The 19,439-nt window shown below is 62.1% G+C and overlaps 2 protein-coding genes across 2 annotated transcripts; one reads left to right on the forward strand and one right to left on the reverse strand.

Moving 5' to 3' along the window:
• Positions 1-1,325: 1,325 nt before the first annotated feature.
• On the reverse strand, positions 1,326-13,054 carry C19H16orf95 (chromosome 19 C16orf95 homolog). The gene is made up of 6 exons (XM_032324974.1): positions 12,960-13,054; positions 11,282-12,071; positions 7,817-7,963; positions 7,100-7,136; positions 3,351-3,555; positions 1,326-1,582 (listed from the first exon to the last, which is right to left on the reverse strand). The coding sequence occupies exons 2-6, from the start codon at positions 11,726-11,728 to the stop codon at positions 1,564-1,566; spliced, it is 855 nt and encodes a 284-aa protein (XP_032180865.1). The 5' UTR covers positions 11,729-12,071; positions 12,960-13,054; the 3' UTR covers positions 1,326-1,563.
• A 297-nt stretch (positions 13,055-13,351) lies between these two features.
• On the forward strand, positions 13,352-15,051 carry LOC116578873 (myosin heavy chain IB-like; the record flags this gene model as incomplete). Its single annotated transcript, XM_032323453.1, has 2 exons — positions 13,352-14,011; positions 14,134-15,051. Coding segments are annotated over 2 exons (693 nt in total), but the record flags the coding sequence as incomplete, so codon positions are not given.
• Between the last annotated feature and the right edge of the window lie 4,388 nt (positions 15,052-19,439).

The following is a 19,439-nucleotide window of genomic DNA, read 5'->3' on the forward strand; positions in this document are numbered from 1 at the left end:
TCCGGGCTCTGCTGGGAGCCTGCCTCTCCCTCTCCCGCTGCCCGCCGCTTACCCCGCTTGTGCTCCCTTCTCTGTCTCAAATAAATAAATACAATCTAAAAAAAAGAGAGATAGAAAACAGGTAAATCTTTGCGACGCTGGATTAAGCAACAGTTTGAGATACGACCATCTAACCTAAGAAAAAACAGCAAGCCAAGAAAAATACAGAAAACTGCATTTCATTGAAATCAAGAATTTCTGTACTCCAAAGGTCATCATCGTCAAGAGGGAAACCGCCTACGGGGGAACATGCTTGCAAATGACACATGTGATAAGGACCTACGATCCAGAACACAGCCAGAACAGACTCAGCAACAATGAAAACAACGGATGATCCAATTAAAACAGACACAAGTCGGAAGAGACATCTCTGCCAGGAAGACGCGCAAAGGGCTGGTGAGCACGTGGATGGACGCTCAAGGTCACCGGCCGTCAGGAAAACGCAAATCAGAACCGTGATGGGCCACTGGTCCACACCGACAAGGACGGCTATCGCCCAAACAGGGCTAACAAGCGTCGTCAAGGATGTGGGGAAACCCAAACCGGCCTGCCAGGCGGGCGGGAACATGAACGTGAAATGGCACAGCCTTCCACTGTGGAGAATGGAGCGTGCTGCGCGACACGGTCGGCGGTCACCCTGCGCCCCGGCACTCACGGGCGCAGGCGGAGAGGAACAGGAACACGTCCACACAGAAGCAGCACTAGTCACCGGGAAGCAACAGGCGGAAATGACCCAAAGGTCCCGCAAGCTGCCGTGTACACACACAGAAAGGAACGCGGCGCTCACACGGGCTACCACGTGCGCGGAGAGGCGCCAGCACAGCCGACCCACGTGCCGCAGGGCTGCACGCACGGGAGGTGTCCAGCACAGGAAACGTCGGGAAGCAGGTGAGCGGCTGCCAGGCGCTGGGCAACAAGGCAAGGACTGAAACAGGAGAGGTCTCTTTTTGGGGTGACCACACGGGTCTGGACTAAGACAGCAGGAGGAGGGCTGCACCACCACAAAAATACACCAAAATCCACTGAACCATATGCTGTAAAAAGGTGAATTTTATGATGCAAATGACACCTCAGTTTATAAAAACATCAATTCGCGTAATTTCATGCGACCTACTAAGGTGAGTGCCACCTGACACAGGTGCCAACCCTACCTCCGGCCTGTCACCGGTGGGCCTGCTGTCCCCACCAACCTGGGCAGAGGGAGGAGAGACGGGACAGCAGGCTGGAGAACACGCCCCGCTCCACAGAGAGGAACCAGTGTCAGCGTTCAATCAGGGACCACTCTGGAGCTTCACAAATAACATTTATTGGCCGCGTTCGCCGGAGTCTCCCCCGCGTCCACAGCAGCTGTGCCGCCACGAAGCACTGCCTGCTGAGAGCCTGGACCCAACCCCGGGTGTGACTCCTGGGGCCTGAGAGAACCGTGGCTATCGCGCACTCCCCTGACTTGACATTCTCGTTAAAGACCTTCATTATGACGGACATTTTCGTTGATGTTCTCGGCAGTGGCTGAAGATTCCAACTTCAAAACCAGAACAAGTGGCTGGAAAGCAAAGAAAAGGCAGTTACTCGGAACTGGGCCCCACGCCGAGCCCACGCTGCCCGGGCAGGACCTGGCAGGGAGCCTCCCTGGGTTGGAAGGCGGGGGACCCCCGCAGCACAGGGGGATGCCCTCTGAGTCCCTGAGGAGCCCAGGCAGGAAAAGGGTACAGGGAAGTGATGCCACTTCCAGCCATGGGTTCTCTGATGGGGCACTCGGCCCCCAGGGCCCACTCTCCCCCTCGGGGCAGGAAGGAGAGCCCCGGCCTTGCGCCCTCCGCAGCTGTGAAGGGGACGCGATGCGAGGAGGCTGCGGCGGGCCCCATCGAGAAGGCAAGTGTGACAGTCTCAGCCCTCCAAGGTCCCTGCTGGGAAGGTTCGGAGCTCACCTCCCCTCCCGAGGCCTTCACAGTCCTAAACCTCTGCCAGGCCAGGCTGCAGGCAGCCGGCAACTTCTCCTGAGATAAGCTGGTGTGTCGTCTGGGGGACTCTCACAGGGCACCCTGCAGACACCCCAGCCAGACAAGAGAGTTCTCCTGAGCATCTAGCTGGCACCTGTGGCTCGGCCCAAGGAGCCGGCTCTGAGGCAAACACCTCCTCTGCGCTCCCCAGCGCGGTCCCTTTGGCCTGCCCGGACCGTCTCCCGCACGTACCATCTGCAGTCGAGAGTCCCTCCTGGCTCCTCCCAGAGTGCGCACAGGGAGTCCGACTCGAGTTAGCAAACACACACACACACACACACACACACACACACACACGATGAACCTTCTTGCACAGCAGAGAAGGAACGCGAGCTCACGCGCGGCGCCCCCGAAGCTGCTGGCCCCCAGCCCCGGGCCTGCCGGAGAGCTCACGCCACAGACCAGCACCTGCACACAGACGTGCCCTGGGACACCGTCTGTCATCACGGGGGTCAGAGGCAACACCGGCAGAGCAGACAAGCAGGGTGCAGCGGGCTGGGCGGGGGGGGGGGCGGGGGGGCTTCTGCTTCCAGCCAGGACGAGAGACAAAGAGCTACCCCTGCTGAGAGCAGCAGCGGGGACAATGGACAGGACACCTACAACCACCTGCAGATACCGGACACTTGGGAGAAGACTCCTCTTACAATGACATGAAGACAATCAAGCAAACAAGTCAACATCTATCAACCTGACCCGCTGATGCAGCTGTGCACACCTCTATCCACATGCACTTGTGCATCTGCACGTCCCTGCACAGGTGTGATGGGAGAGCCTGAGCAGGAGGCCGAACGCAGCAGCCCTGCCTGCCCTGCAGTGAGGTTTCTGGGGTCGAGGCTGGGGCAGGGGCTTCCCAAAATGGAGCCTCGACGGCTGGGAACGGGCAAGGGGAGAGGCCGCAGTCCCCAGGCCTGAAACTGTGCTTATTCCCCAGCGGGCTGGCTGGGCGAGCGGCCTCTAACAGCCACCTTCAACCTCGGCGTGATGGAAACGTGTGCACACTGGAAGCAGTGCCAGGCCACAGGGAGGAGTGGACGAAAGACAGTCGGGCAGCCCCGAGATGCCCAGTGCCCCACCGTCAGCTCGGACGTGCCTGCACCGCTCACGCACCGAGTGTGTGGTGCCGTGAGAGCCCTGTGGAAGGTGTGAGCAACTCCGATGGTGAGCCCGCCGCAGCCACTCCTCACCCTTCGTTCAGCCACAGCCAACTTCTCCCACAGCCCGGACTCAGCTGAAGCCCCAGCCCCTGACCCAAACAGCCTGGAAGTGAGATGGGCCCAGGACCCCCAGGGCCCCCACCCCATGCCTGCTCACCGAATGGCCAACACGACCTTCAGGACCACCTGCAGGAGGGTGAGGAGGCTGAAGGGCAGGAAGGGGGCCGGGGGGCTCACTCCCCTCTCTGGGGCCAGTGGCTCGTGCTGGTAAATGGCCTGGAGCTGTTGCCACTTGAGGAGGAGGCGCCCGTCACAGCAGATCCGCCAGCGGTTGTACCAGGAGTGCAAGTCCAGGGGGCGTTCTAGGCGAGAAAGCAAGTCAGGCCCTGGGCAGAGTGGGGACGGAGTGCCGCAGGTGCACACCACACACGGGAGAACCCTCCAGAACCCAGGGTGAGGACGCCAGGGGGTCCAGCAAGGCCGGTCCCAGTCCCGAGAGTGTGGACCGACCGACATCATGCAGATGAAGAGAACACTGCTGTTTACTTATTTCTGGGCTGACTGTGGGGCTCGTGCCGGCGCCTCTATCCCTTATAGCCACATGACGAACCAGTTATGGATGAGAGAATTCAGAATTTAGCTGGGATGTGTTTCCCATTAATCTTCTGTTTTGTTTTTGGAGGAGGGAACCGGTGGATGCAGCAGAGATGAAACAGACGGGCAAGAAGCTGAGAATGAGTAAACTCAGTGATGGAAACACGGGGTCGGAGTGTCTGGAAACCACAACCACAGATGCGATTCCGGTGTTTCCACTTCCCTGACACGAGCCTTTGAGAGCGGCTTTGGTCAGCGTGGGAGCCTTCTGATACCACACCTTACTTAGGTTACACTACTAACGTGCTATGACTACAAGTCACACCACATTTATATGTTACACACACCACACACAAACTTTGTCACATCGCACACCATGGTACTACTCCAATTATACTAATGGGTAAAAGCATGCTTGATATAAAATACACTATTTTCTTAATCCTACTACAAAAACATAGGGAAGAAAAACAGATGAGCCCCCTCTTTACAAAGAAAATACAAGATGAGAAATACAGATTTTTCTCTTTAAAATGGAAATAATCGGGCGCCTGGGTGGCTCAGTGGGTTGAAGCCTCTGCTTTCGGCTCGGGTCATGATCCCAGGGTCCTGGGATCGAGCCCTGCATCTGGCTCTCTTGCTCAGCGGGGAACCTGCTTCTACCTCTCTCTCTGCCTGCTTCTGTGCCTACTTGTGATCTCTGTCTGTCCAATAAATAAATAAAATCTTTAAAAATAAAATAAAATAAAATAAAATGGAAATAATCTGGGTTTGAAGCTAAGGAAAGTAGTTTTATATTACTTTTCTTAAATCATATTTTTAAATCACTCTGTACAAAGCTCAAGGGAGACCGATCCTAACTGTCCTGGTGCCAGTGAGACCTGGGCCCTCAGTCCTGTCCTGGGAACACCTTCTGGCCTGAATGGGTGAGGGCTCGACTCATCGTCCTTAAAAACTGCCTGAGCTATTAAACAAGGACTGGAGAAAAGTTAATACTGGCTTTTGAAAATGCATCAAATGGGTGCACATGATTCAACAACAAGCTGAGCTTTTAGCTTTTCCTAAAGATGCAGAGTATTCAAAGCCAAAAGCCACCAATAAAAATAACCCGTAAGTGTGGGACTATACAGTTGAAAGAGCGGTCTCTCCAACCGCTCTTGTCCTCCTGCTGTGGCTCCTCTCGTAAAGGGACTCTGGCTCTCTCCCCAAACTGGAGCCAGCCTGCTGCTGTTGGCTCTGCTGCTCGTCCAGCCCCCCGTCCTGCTCGTGGGTTCCTGAACTCCTGTCTTCCCACCCACACGGTAACCGTGACTGTCAGCCCAGACACACACCCACAGCCTGCATCCACATCCACACGGGGCTTCAGCTTTTCGGGGCCACGGGAATGGGGGGCAACTCCGCAGCCGGCAGCAACTTATTTCTCCTCGCCGCAGTGTGTCCGGGGCTCCCTCCCGTCGTCCCTGAGGGCTGCGAGCTCTCCAAGGCAGGTGCCACATTTCGTACACACACCCACGTACGTCCATCCTCCCGAGACACGCTTCAGCTGCTTCAGACACCTTGCCAAGGACAGCACTGCTGCAGAGAGACATGCATGTCGGAGTGTCTCCCAGACGTCACCCTGACAAGGGCTTGCCGGAGTAAAGACGACGCACATTACAAAAACTGAAAGATGGGAGAAATGGGTCAAGTGGTCAAAAGATACAATCTTCCAGTTAAAAAATAAATACAACCTGGGGCTCCAGGGTACAGCACGGTGACCAGAGTTAATAATACTGTATTGTATTTCTCAAAAGTTGCAAACAGAGTAGATCTTAAAAGTTCTCATCATGGGGCGCCTGGGTGGCTCAGTGGGTTAAGCAGCTGCCTTCGGCTCAGGTCATGATCCCAGCGTCCTGGGATCGAGTCCCACATCGGGCTCCTTGCTAGGCGGGGAGCCTGCTTCTCCCTCTGCCTCTGCCTGCCATTCTGTCTGCCTGTGCTCGGTCTCTCTCCCTCTCTCTGACAAATAAATAAAAAATCTTTAAAAAAAAAAAAGTTCTCATCATGAAAAAAAAAAAGATTTGTAACTATATAAAGTGACAGATGTTAACTAGACTTACCATGTTGGTGATTTCCCAAAAATGTATCAAACCATTACACTGTACACCTGAAACTAATATAACATTCTATGGCAATTATAGCTCAAAAAATAATTCGATAGATGCCTCTGAACTGCCCCGACAAAAGCCGTGTACATCTGTGCTGTTCCTAATCGTGTGACTCTTACGACCCGGGAAAGTATGTGTTTGTGCCGCATTACAAGGAGGGCCTGCTGGCTGGTGGCCACTCGCTTCCTGGGCACGGTCCCACCCAGCCCTCTGCTCCTGGCTTCTGGGCAGGCCAAACTGCTCGCCCATCACAAGCTCCCAGTCCTAGCCCGGCGTCCATCCATGCCCCCCTTCCCAGATTCCAGCAAAGGGGCTCACCACGCAGAGCATGGGAACAGCCCGGCAAGGGAAGGACCTGATCCAAACCACCCAGCACGCCCACTCCTTGGCTCACACGCAACACAGAGGAAGCATCCACGCTGGCCATCGGCCCCGGACACGGCCTCCCAGAGCCATCCAACCCACTTGTTTTAGAGACAAAGAAAGCAAAGGTGGGATGGAGAGGTCCTCCCTCAAACTGACGCGCGTGCACGAGAACACACCAGCTCACAAACACGTGCCTCTCCGACCACGCTCTGTTGCAGAGACGCACTACACCACCAACACACGGAAGTGAGGTGTGTACTACCGCTGCCGGAAACACGCGCACGCATGCACACTAGCTCTCAAACACATACGTGTGTGTGTACCGCAGGAGGGACAAGCGCCTCAGTCCGCCGTCATGCACGTCCAGCGCGTCCTGCGTGTGTCAGCGCAGGCAGCCGCACCAGACCGTTAGCAAACACGCGGACTAGGTCACTGGCATGCGTGCATACGTGTACACCGGACACACACACACACACACACACACACACACGTCACGAACTATGCAAGATTCGACCTTAAAAGAAAATACACTTTAGACACCATCGAACTCCAGGCTGCCAATCGGCTTCACCCTGGAAGCCAACGCAGAGAGACCGTCAGAGCCTAAGGCTTCTCTCGTTCACTGCGGGAAAATGGTAGGTGGCTAGTGTCGCCTGGTAAGACAAGGGGGTGAACACGCAGTCGTGTGCCACACGCCATCTCTGATTCACAGACATCTGCGGATGAGAGAAGTCTCCCCATCCGCACGAGACCCCACCCTCCTCGGGCAGGGAGGGGAGAGACACGTATGCTCGGTTACCTTGGATGCCTTTACAACTCCGCGGCCTTTTCAACACCTGAAAGAAATAATGGGGGCAGATGTGTCGGCCCAGCCTGGTGGCCCCCAGAAAGGTGGGCCCAGGGATCTGGCTGGACACCAGAATACAAGCCATGGTCCCCTTCCAACGTGCCTCTGAGTCTTAATTCTGGGGACAGTTTGCTTCTCAATGAGAAAAACCAGCAAATGATAAGTGGGTGAAGGCAGAAAGGAAGCCTCTCCCGACCACCCAGGACACCCAGAAAGCGTGGGAGAGAAGGGGCCGTGGGACTGAGGAGGGCTGGACCTGGCCAGCAACCCCAATCGTCACTGCCCTGGAACCCAGAGCCTTGGGAACGCAGACAGAGCAGGAAACCGGAAATAGTAACTCAGAGTGCTGCCCCTTCCTGGCTCGGCCCCCTGCCTCCAGGGACACCCAGAGGGCTGGACAGGGCACTGAGGCAAGGGGGGGAGGTGGAGCAGAAGAGCAGGAGGCAGGAGAGAGGGCACTGAAACTGGGGGCAGCAATGAGGGACCCCTCCAGACAGCAGTGTGACCACCCTCCCGGCACCCCCAGGACACCGAGCTGGTCCTCCCCTGCACACGCCCACCTCCTGCACTCTACTGCCCTCACTGTGCCTTCCAGGAGACCCCGGACACCAGAGCCCTCTAGGTGTCCCCGGTCCCTGGGGGCCTCGCTACCGTGAGCCTCCCTCTTACCTTCTTGTGAGGCCTCAGGATCTGGGGCACCCAGTAGGGCATCACGGCCTGATCCCTAGGCATCGGGAGCCGGCCCCCAAAGCGGTGGCATAAGCAGGAGCATGCCTCGGAGGTTTTGGGGATATAAAACCGGACCATCTTTTGGATCTAACAAAGAGGAAGAGAAGAGAAGGTCCAAAGGGGTTGTGGCCCAGAAATCTTCGCCCTTGGACAGGGCCCTGGGGAGCTCCTCTTCTGTGCCCTCCCGCAGGCCCACCCCAACCACCCAGCAGAGGGAGAAGCCTCCCCCCACGACATTCCCAGGGGCCGCCTGCGTCTCTGCCGTGGGAGGTCTGCACGGCTGCCATGGTGGGACATGTGAATCGCAGGCAGGCGACATAACTCTGTCCTGAGCCTGCAGGCCTCCAGGACCGGCTCCTGGGCACAACATCTAGCCTCTCTGAGCCTCAGGGTTCTTGGCTACAAAGCTTTCCTGAAAACATGGGCCAGGGTCTATCACGGGCAGCGTCTGGTCCAGCAACCTCACTCTGGGACACGTGAGCATCTGCCAAACGACACTCGTGACTACATGAGCTGCAGCACGGCCGGAGTGGCCCAGGAGCCCAGGGGCCTGTCTGGGAGGGACACGGGGACAGCAGGAAATGGGACAGCCTCTGGAAAGGGCGAGGCAGACCTGTGTGCCCCGGCACGAGTGAATGCAGAGGCATGACGTGGCGTGGGAAACACAGTCTGCAGGCGCAGCATGCTGCCGTGTGCCGTCTGCATAGAGAATCTGTGTGCCACGATTCCCGGGCATGAGCTGTGGGGGATCACGGCCTTGGCCCGTTCTGTACCCTCCCCACAGCCCGGCCCTTTGCCCTGTGACCCCCACTCCTTCCGGCAGGAGGGCAGTGTGGAGCCCACCCCCGGACTTTCCTTAGGCCATGCACTGGTTTGAACCATGGACAAGGGGGACGTGATAGCAGCCAGGTCTGGCCAAAGAGACCACACGGGCCTCTACAACATCCGAGCCTGCACAGTGTCCCCAAGATCAGGGGAAGGTGGGGCCGGGCCACCCAGCTGAGCCCCTCACGATGACAGGGACTGCAGTCTGAAGTCCAGGCAGCTGGGCAATGTGTTACATGTCCCTAAAGGAAGGAGACACACACGGCCCGTCTCCGGGCCACACGGGGAAGCCTCAGGGTAGGCACAGGTCGGGCACCCCCCGTACCACGGTCAAGTTCCCGCCACGCGCTCACGTCTCATGTCAGAAAGGCCACCAAACGTGCTTGTACACGGACCCTGCTGATGTCCCGAGGCGAAGGGGATGTGGCCCAGAGCAGGCGTGCGACATGCTGCAGAGCGCAGGGCCCCACAGGGGAGGGCCGAGGCGTGGAAAGCTCATCCGAAGGAGATGAAGAGGCCCCGGAGAACCCAGGAAACTCTGTCCACCCCCACCTCCTGCCAGCACGACAAGTGCCCAACGGGACAGGCACATCTGGGCCAGTTCCGCCCCCCACCAAGCGAGCGATGGTGCTCACTGGGCACGCTCTCCGCCGCATGCACGGCGCTGGGAGCGCAGTCCCGTCCTGCCCAGAACCCCGCTACGCGGCGCCGTCCCGGTCCCGCAGACAGAACGAGCGTGGGGTGCAGGGAGCAGGAGCAGGGAGAACCCCCCAGGCTAGGCCAGCTGCCGTGGGAACCGGCAGACGGACTCCAAATCTCACCCGGAAACGCAAGGAAACCACAATGAGCGGCTTGAAGAGAACCAGCACCGGAGGGCACCGGCCCCGCGTGAAGCTGCGCAGCGGAGACGGCCAGCGGCGGGCGGGCGGGCGGGCGGAGCAGCAGCCGGAACAGGGTCCAGACCCAGACCCGCGGCTACACGCACGGCTCGTTTCTGGCAACGGTGCAAGGGCCGGCCCGTGGAGAAGGCGTGTGGCGCTGGCACAACCGGGCACCACGATGGAAACAACGGAACTTCAACCCACACCACAGCCGCACACAAAACGAACCGAAAGAGGGTCGCAGACCGGAACCTAACTGTAAACTCTAGCACGTCTGGAAGAAAATGCGGGGGAGACCCTCCTGCCTTGGCGCACGCGAGGCTCTCTCAGGAATCCTTGGACAGCACGTCCCAGTACCGCGCTGCGCGGGACACGGCTACGTGGGGTCCCGGAAAGGGTCAGACTGATCAAGTGGGCTCGTCCGGTTTAAAACTGAGGGTCTGTGCAAAACGCCAGGCACGGAACAAAAGGACAAGCCAGAACCACGGAGAAATGCTTACAAAATGCAAGTGGGTACAACAGGAGGTACTACCATACCCACAACACACGAACAACTCTCAAAACCCCCGAACTTTAAGAAAAAAAAAGCAAACAACCAAATTTTTTTTAAAGATTTATTTATTGGACAGACAGAGATCACAAGCAGGCAGAGAGGCAGGCAGAGAGAGGGAGAGGGAAGCAGGCTCCCCACGGAGCAGAGAGCCCGATGCGGGGCTCGATCCCAGGACCCCGGGATCATGACCTGAGCCGAAGGCAGACCCTTCAGCACGGAGCCCCCCAGGCGCCCCAACCAAAGGTTTCTAAACGGGCAGAACATCTGAAGAGACACAGACCAAGGAAGACGTGCCAATGCCACAGCGTCCGAAGGAGCCACTCAGCGTCACTTGTGACTATGGAAACACCAAACAGAGGCACAGGGAGACACACACCTATCAAGACGGCTACAAGCGACAAGACTGACCGAGCCACGCGCGTCCGAGGACACGGAGGAAGCGGACCTCACGCTGCTGCTGGGAACGTCCAGTGAGAACCCCTCGGGAGAACAGTTCAACACACGCTGTTGGGTCGCCCCACGGTCCGACAAGTCCGCTCCCAGGTATCTGCCCGGAGACAGGAAAGTGCGGTCACACAGACACTTGGACACACGCGTCCCCAGCAGCTCGGCTTGCGACGGACAGAACTTGTGGAGACGGTGCCCGTTGCCTTCACCGGACGAAAGGCCGCACGGCAGTCCCGTCATCGGAGGGACACGACCCAGCATCACGCGGCCACAGCGTGGAGGAAGCGCAAAAATAATCACAGGGAGTGACCGAGGCCACCGCGGACCCGCTATAGGATTCCGTCCACAGAAAACCCGAAGAAACGCCAACTGAGCTGGGGTGCCGGAAACAGATCCGTGGTCGCCCAGGGACGCCGGGGAGGGGAGGGGCACGCGGAACCCCTCAGGACAGCTCAGCGGCAGCAGCGGTCTCAGAGTGGACGACTGCCGAGACTCAGCAAACGGAACACTTTCCACACGTCCGTCGTAACTCCACACACCTAATTCTTGGAAAAATCTGGATTTAAAAAAAAAACATACAAACTGCCTCCCCGGAATCTTAAGAAATCGCTCACATAACATCTACGATTTCGAGGGGTGACCAGTCCCCTGAGGTTCACCCCGGACTCGGAGGAAGCAGCCCTGGTCGACGTCACCTACCTGCTTTCGGGGTCTCAGGGACAAAGGGACCCAGTAAGGCAATGCCGCCTGGACCCTGGGCACCGGCAGGAAGCCCCCGAATCTGGCCTGGCACTCACAGCAGGTGGGCTGTCGAGGGACAGTGCTGGGGACAGGACACATCTGGGCAAGACACAGAAAAGACAGAGTCAAACCTGCTCCCCGTGGGCGACGGGCACCAAGGAGCTCCCCGGAACAGGGAGTCCACGCCTGGAGAGCCAGGGCTGGGGCAAGCTGCCCAGGGCAGGCAGCGGCCCCCCAGCTCCGCCCACAGCTGGGCAGGCGCGGGCTACCACGGCTCCGTCTGCGGAGTCCGCTGCGGGGTCGGCTCGTCCTGCCGCGCTCCGGGAGCGGGGCTGGGGGGCTGCAACCGGCTGCGGGGGAGCGGGCGGCCGACTCCGCCGCGGATCCGCCGGCAGCGCTCTCCATGCGCAACGGCCCCACACCCACGCCGCGTGGCCCCGGGCATGCCACCGGCAGGAAGGGGCCGGTCACCCCCTGCGGGCTCAGAGGGACAAGCTGATGCCCCGAGCGGGTGCGCCGGGGATGGTGCTGTCCTCCCCGGGCTGGGGCAGGCGGCGGGCGGCCCTTCACGGAACCACGGGGCCCGCCCACGCGCCGCGATCCAGCCCCCCGGGTCGGACGGTCCCCGCGGGCTGCTGTCCGCGGACCCCTCTCCCCGCTCCGGGGCCGCGGCTGCCCAGAGCCTGCCGCCCTTACCGAAGGCTGTCCGGGGCTCGCCTCCGTCCCGAAGGTCTGCGGCCGGCTCTCCCTGGAAAGCGAGGACACGAGGCTTAGAAAGTTCTGGGCTCCGGGCGGGGAGCTGCGGGCGGGGAGCTGCGGGCGGGGAGGGGGGCTGCGGGGGGGACCTGGGCCGGCGCTGCCGAACGGACTCCCGGGTCGGTGGGGTCGCCGCGCTGCAGGGAGGGAGGCGCTGGCGCCGGCCCCCACCCCGGGCACCTGCGCCGGCCGCGGGGCACGCCGGGCAGCGTTCGCGCCGCGACACCGGCCCACGCCCAGGCCCCAGGGCGCCCGCGGGCGAAGCCGGAGCGGCCCGCAACGAGGACCCGCCCGCCGCCCCGGCACACGCCGCTAGCAGCCGCGGTCGGGCGCACCCGGGACCCGGGAAGCCGCTCGGCCGGGGGCGCGCCCCCCGCTCCTAACGCGAACCCTCTCCGCGACCCCGCGCCGCCCCCGCCCCGCCGCTGGCTTCCCGCGGCCTGAGCCGGGCCGGGCGGGGTCGGCGCGGGGGACGCGCGGCTCCCGGGCGCCGCTCAGCCCGGCCCGACCCCAGCCCCGCCGGACGCCGGCTCTCTCGGCGCGGACGGCGCCGGACGGACTCATCCCGGGCCTCCGCGCCGAACCCGGGGCAACAGCAGCTCCTCCCGCCGGGGAAGCGCCGCCGCCGACGGACGGACGGACGGACGGACGGTCCCTGACCGCGGTCCGGGGGACGCCCCGAGCCTCAAGGCCCCACCCCGGGCTCCCGCTCGGGAAACACGGCGCGGCCGTCCGGTGCTTACGTCCGCGGGGGCGTGCCCTCCGCCCTGCCTACGCGCTCCGGCCTCCGCTGGGCCGCAGTGACCCGGGCCCGGGGACGCGGCTGGGGCCGCGCCGGCTGCGGCGTCCACGGCCCGGCGAGCGGGGCTCAGGGACGCACCTGCCTGACGCGCCGCGCTCGGGGGAGTGCGTGCCGACAGACCAACGGACACGCGAGGGCTCCCGGAAGTGCCCGCCGCGACGCCGGCCGCGCCGCCGCGGAGGCGGCTGTGGTGACCATCGTGAGGCGGGTGACCACAGTCCAGCGGCCGCTCACGCGTCCAGCTCCTCCCCGCCCGCGGCGCGCGCGCACGCACGGGCACGCACGAGCACGCACGAGCACGCAGGCACGCACGGTCACGGGGACCGCCCATCCAGGGTCCCGCCCCTTCCGCCCGCTGGCCGCCTCAGGCCCCACCCTTCCGGCCCAACGGCCCCGGAGCACCGCCTGGTTCCCCGAGCTCAGCCAATCGAGCGCTGCCTTCTAGGCATGTGCCCTTATCTGGCGGCTGATTGGCCTATGGCGGCGCGGGCCTCGGGGTCGATGGGTCACGGGGAGGGCTCGGGGCGGAGCGTACGGCGCTCCCCGGCGCGGGGACCGCCCCCACCGCCTTCCGGGGGAGCCGGTTGTTGCCCGCGAGGCCCCCTGCGGCCGCCCGTTGCGTTCCTCGAGTTCGGATCCGGCCGCGAGCCCCGCGTCTGGACGCGCGTCGTGCCTCAGCCCCCGGGGCTCGGGCGGGGCGAGCCTGGGGAGCCCGGGGGCCGCGCCTGTCGGGGAGCCGCGGCTGTGGGGTCCCGGGGCGCGTCGGGTGCGCGGGCGGGCGCGCGGGCAAGGGTGTCGGTGCGCGCTGTGCTGCCGCGGCCCGTCCCGGTGCGGCCGCCGGAGCAGGAGTCCCGGTGCGGGCCGGGCCCGGAGCAGGAGTCCCGGTGCGGGCCGGGCCCGGAGCAGGAGTCCCGGTGCGGGCCGGGCCCGGAGCAGGAGTCCCGGTGCGGGCCGGGCCCGGAGCAGGAGTCCCGGTGCGGGCCGGACCCGGAGCAGGAGTCCCGGTGCGGGCCGGACCCGGAGCAGGAGTCCCGGTGCGGGCCGGACCCGGAGCAGGAGTCCCGGTGCGGGCCGGACCCGGAGCAGGAGTCCCGGTGCGGGCCGGACCCGGAGCAGGAGTCCCGGTGCGGGCCGGGCCCGGAGCAGGAGTCCCGGTGCGGGCCGGACCCGGAGCAGGAGTCCCGGTGCGGGCCGGGCCCGGAGCAGGAGTCCCGGTGCGGGCCGGGCCCGGAGCAGGAGTCCCGGTGCGGGCCGGACCCGGAGCAGGAGTCCCGGTGCGGGCTGACCGCTCCGCGGTGTTCCGAAGCCCGTGCCCGCGGCCCGTGGCTCCCGGCCAGGCACACCCCGGAGAAGGCGCCCTCGGCGCAGCGGAAGGTACGGCCAGCAGCCTCCGCCGCGTCGGCCGCGCTGAGCCGGAGCGACCCGAATGGCCGCTCGGGCTGGGAAGAGTGGAAGGAAGGTCGGCGGCGTCTCCACGCGGAAGGACGACGCGTGCACGCAGGGCGCGGGGCAGTGCGGAGAAGCCAGACCGCCGAGCAGGCACAGGACGCCCCGTGAATGCCGTCGGGCGGAAACCCGGTGCCTCCCGCACGGCACACCTGCTGGGGCTCCGGAATAGCCAGAGTGACCGGGGCCGGACCCCGCCCCGGCCGGCCGCTCCCTCCCTGTGCGCTGGGCGAGCCACCGACTTCTCCAAGCCCGGGGCCGGCGGTAGAAGACTGAGGAGCACCAGCCAAGCCCCAGGAAGCGGGGGTCAGATCGCCGGGCAAACCGTCCGCGCCGGTGCGACTCAGCTGGCATCACTGGAGCGGGCGGATCCTGCGTTCTCCCTGTGTTTTCCTTTCCCTCCCGGCACAGGCTGGCTCACTGGCACCTCGGAGGAGGCACGTGGGACCAGAGGAGCCTGTGGCCGACAGAGGCATCCATCGGGCTGTCGTTTCCAAAGCCCTCGGGTAGGAGAAGGAGCCGAGATTGTGGAGTCCCAGAGCCGTGGTGCACTTGTGCAGTGCGTGAACCAACCGAAGGTCCCTGGTGGAAAGCATGTTGCGTGGGGCTTGCTCTGGGCCTGCCCCCTGCCACGGCTCCCAGAGGCCACCGTGTATGACGTGCACAGGAGCAACCTGGGCTAGCAAGGGGCCCGCAGAGGCCTGACACCGGAGGACTAGCAGACTGGAGGGGTGTGGGGAGCCATGCACTTGTGGATGGCAGTCACGTAGGTGACTAGGCCCAGGACAATGGGACTGTGAATGTTTAACCCAAGGAAAATGGGTGCGCTCGTGGACGACGCACGTTCAATGCCTATAGTCATAGGTTGGGTATATTATTAACCTCATAAGTCATGGGATAGACACAGGACATGTAGAACAATGGGCACCTGCAGAGTCACGTAGATGTTCACGGGCACCTCACATGCTCTTCGATAAGGTCACCTGTAGGGTTTATGATTGGTGCATAGGTATAGCGCGTGATGTGATGTTTGATCCTTATGTAAGCTTTGGGACTATAATAGGGGGCTAAAATTGTGGTGCGGGGTTCCCGGATCAAGATATGTAGAAGACTGACAATAAAGAAGTTTGCCACTCAACCTCGTCTGCGGGTCGTTCTTGCGGGTCGAGAGCGACAGAGGGGACCATCTGACCTGGCTCGAGGGGACGGACCAGTGGTGGGCCGCTGAGGCGGGCACAGCCAGCACAGGGCATGCCCCTAGCCCCACAGCACTCACGCCATGGCTGTCTGCGCGTGCCTGCCCAACGGCGGCGACTGGGAGCCCGAAGCAGGCCGAGCGTGCAGGGGACTCGTGTCCCTGGAACAAGGATCTGAGCTTCTGTGCTGCGGGTGGGGCAGCTGTGGGGTTTGTGACCACGCAGCGGCCTTGCCTGATGGACCCGTGACAGGCACGGGGAGCTCCAATGCTCAATCCTGTGGGTTTGGTAAAAATGGGATTTAACATTTTTCTGACACTTTCTAAGTAGTCTCCACACCCAGCATGGGGTCAGAGTTACATTCCTGACGTACGCGCGTGTCCCTCACTGGGAGCCCTTTGGGGCCTCTTTGAAATATCCCCTATCCGTCCAGTCTGAGTCCCAGTCACGCCAGGGGCCACCGACTTGGGTGCTGTACTGACAGCCCCAGGATCCAGGACTCCCTTTTTCCCTCTGACTGGGGCCCGCTGGGCAAGGTGGCTGCCCTAACCCTTACCTTTTCTGGTGGGGTTGCAGGCGCTGCCGTCCCCGCTTGTTCCCCCCCGCCTCTGCAACCGTGGCGTTCTAGAACTCTGTCCTCAATGTGCTGCGGAACACGGGCTCCCCTTCCTTCTCCTCCACCATGTCCTGCGCTCTGCCAGGGGACACGGCGCCACCGTCCTTGCTGTCAGCAGAGTCCCCGGAAAGGGCCGAAGGCCGCGCGCGAGAGCCGGGCTCAGGGAGTGTGGTCGTTTGCAGCAGCTGTCTCCGTCTCGCCCAGCACCGAGCACGCACATCCTACTGCTTCCCATGAAGTCCTGAAGCACCTTCTGGGGGAGGGGCTCTGTGCCGTAGCCGCACAGCATGTCTCCCCGCGTCCTTGGCACCCTGTGGGAGCCTGCCTCCCAGCAGAACTGGGGAAGGTTAGAAGCAGGGGGAGTAAAGCTCCGTGGTGAGGAGGGCCGTTCACCTGGGCTCCACAGCCTGTCCCCAGCCTGAGTCCTGGAGGGAGCCCGACATGGTCCACGGGGCGCTCAGCAGCCACCCTCTGAAGGAGTCTGCAGAAGGGCTGACCAGCCCATCCACTGCAGGGCTCAGGGCTCCCCTCCTCTGCTGCCTGGACCCTCAGTCGGGGATGGCAGGAGGCCTGAGCCAGCATCTGGGTTCCTGCTGTCCACCAAGTGGTCACAGGGGCTCTGGTGAGCCGAGCCCCAGAGACAAGCCACAGGCAGGTGGGACCCCTGAGATGGCATCTGGCCGAGCAGGGCACTCGGACAAGAGTAGAATCCTGTCTGCACCCCCAGTTCTCCAGTCCCATTCCCCAAGCCCCACATCCCACTGTCCACGACTCCTCATCCAGACTCTGGTCACAGCCCAGGCCATGCCAGTTCTAACCCGAGCCCTCACGGCCGCCTTGGGGCACTCCCACCTCCACCTTCTCACCAGAAGTCCCTTCTCAGTGTGGCGGTCAGCGCTCCTGGGGGCTCCCAGTTAGAGCCCCAGCCTCCCTTCTGCCTGCAGGACACGGCCGTCTGAGCCCGTGTGGGTGTGCGCGCACATGTGCACATTCACACGGCCTATCCGTGGTGTGAAAATGTCCTGGGGAGTATTAGGGGAAAAAACGTCTAGAAAGGCTCCTTAGAGGGAGAGGATAATGGAAAAAGGCTGACAACGCCCCTCGCCGCCACACTCTCTTCTGGAAACCCAACTCCCTGAGAAAGGCCAAGCTGCGGGCCGGGGTGCCGGCTGTGAAGGGGAAGCACCGGGGACTCTGAAGGGGATGGAGGCCGTGTCCCGACTGTGGGGCTCGTTCACAGCCATACGCACACACACGGAAGGCGTGCACACGCGGCACATTCACATGCGCTGTGACAGTCTAACCAAGAAACAAAAGGACAGCTCAACCGCTTCTCACGGAACAGCTAGGGACGGCTTTTGTTGAGAGCCGTATTCCTCGGCATCCCTTCCCGAAAGATGCTGGGAAAGGAGAGGACGGTTACATGGAGGACAGCCACAGGCAGGCCACCACGCGGCAGCACCAGAACCCCGGGGGGCATGGGTTGGGAAGCTTCCAGTGCTCAAACCTTCTTCCCTGGGGCCGGGGCTCAGCATCCCGGGGCCCGGGCAGGCATCTCCCTCTCTCCCAGCCGGCCACCCCACAGGGGGCCAGCCTGTCGGTCCAAGTGGCCGGCGGCACTACTTCTGACACACAGACCTCACCTCCTCCTGACCACCAGGCGCCAAGGCCAGTGTGCCGGGGAAGGCAGTGCTGCTGGACCTGGGAGGAGCCCCCAGTCTGAAGCACAGACAGACAGATGCAGCGCCAGGGCCCCTGCCAACGGTCTGGGTTGAGGGAGACAGGTGAGGACACAGCACCTCACCCACCGCCATGGCCCTGCAGATGCTGGCCTAAGCGTCGCCTGAGCTAGGTACCACAGGTCCAAGTGCACCCGCGTCCACATTGGCCTTGACCTCCCACTGCACTGGGGACAGACCACACCCTAAGAGGGTGCCCACAAGTGTGCACAGGAGGCCACCATGCCCATTTGGGGATATCTTGTGCTGTGATCTCTGCAGGACAAAGACCCCACTGGTTGTTCACTGCTCTGTCCACAATGTGCAGCACCGTGTTTGGGGCACGACGTGCAGGTACTGACCCAGTGGTTCTCCACAAGGTAACTACCCACAGGGGACACTGGCCATGTCGGCAGATGCTTTGGGTTGCCGTGATCACGAAGACGAGGAATGATGCTCAGTGCCCTACAGTATGGGATGCCCCCCCCCACAGAGACTCAGTGCCCAGTAGAAAAGACTCCAAACAAGCAGCCGGGGCTGGGGACAAAGCCCTAGGGGCCATGAGGTGAGCCAACAGTGGGGGCTGGTCCCCGTAAAGATCCTGGGTCTGTGGCTGGGCCTGGGCTGCAGGCAAGTGCTCGCCAGGGAGAGCAGGACCATCTGGGGAGGGAACACCGGGTTACTCGCGGGCCTCCCTCCAGCCCTCCACATGTCCTGCAGTCCACGACCTCCCCAAGAAGCTCCTGTTCATCCCAGGGCTGGGCATCTACAGAAGGGCCAGGTGTGGGGAGCGACTGTAGGTGCCGCCCTCAACGTGAGCAGAGCGACCGTCCCCTGCAGCCGTATGTTCCCCAAAACCAGGTGCTGGGAAGGCACCCTTCAGCACTCGCAGATTTTCAGTTCGTGCTGGCTGGGGGCGCATGCAGCGACCTAGATCCCCACCAGAGGCCAGGCTACAGACAGCTGCGAGAGGGGGGCCAGGGGCCCGCAGGACGCATGGGGAGCTGGGCCAGGGCCCTGCCCAGCACAGCCTCCCCCAGGTGAAGGACCAGGCAGCCGCCTTCCAGGGGAGCTGCGGGGCAAAGCCGCCGCTCAGACAGAACAGGGGAATCCTCCCGCCCATGAGCAGGAACATGAGGTACTTTTACTGCCTATATTAAGTTCCTGCATTTTGTGGGGCGCCTGGGTGGCTCAGTGGGTTAAGCCTCTTCCTTCGGCCTAGGTCATGATCTCAGGGTCCTGGGATCAAGCCCCGCATCGGGCTCTCTGCTCAGCAGGGAGCCTGCCCCCCACTCTCTCTGCCTGTCTCTCTGCCTACTTGTGACCTCTCTTTCTCTCTCTTGTCAAAAAAATAGTAATAATAATAATAAATTCTTGCGTTTCTTTACAAGGATTTTACCTTTACAAACAGAAAACCCAGACACGAGACCCCCAGCTGTGTGCGCACAAAGCACAGCCCCGCCCTCGTGCGACCCGTTCTTACCGTTTTCAGAAAAGGCGAACTCTGCTTCAGTTCAGCCTGAGAAAACCCCACTGCGGCCCCGGGTCCCCCAGGGGCACCGGGTCGGTGACGGGACACTTA

This window comes from Mustela erminea, chromosome 19 (genome assembly GCF_009829155.1).
Source record: "Mustela erminea isolate mMusErm1 chromosome 19, mMusErm1.Pri, whole genome shotgun sequence".
NCBI classification, from domain to species: Eukaryota; Metazoa; Chordata; class Mammalia; order Carnivora; family Mustelidae; genus Mustela; species Mustela erminea.

Bases quoted from the DNA above. Each gene is read 5' to 3' on its own strand.
- C19H16orf95 (XM_032324974.1), bottom strand. From the start codon at position 11,728: ATGGAGAGCGCTGCCGGCGGATCCGCGGCGGAGTCGGCCGCCCGCTCC. The intron at 7,964-11,281 runs GTAGGTGACGTC...CCTCTTTGTTAG, and splicing joins CCCTGAGACCCCGAAAGCAG to ATCCAAAAGATGGTCCGGTT. The intron at 7,137-7,816 runs GTAAGAGGGAGG...TATTTCTTTCAG, and splicing joins TCCTGAGGCCTCACAAGAAG to GTGTTGAAAAGGCCGCGGAG.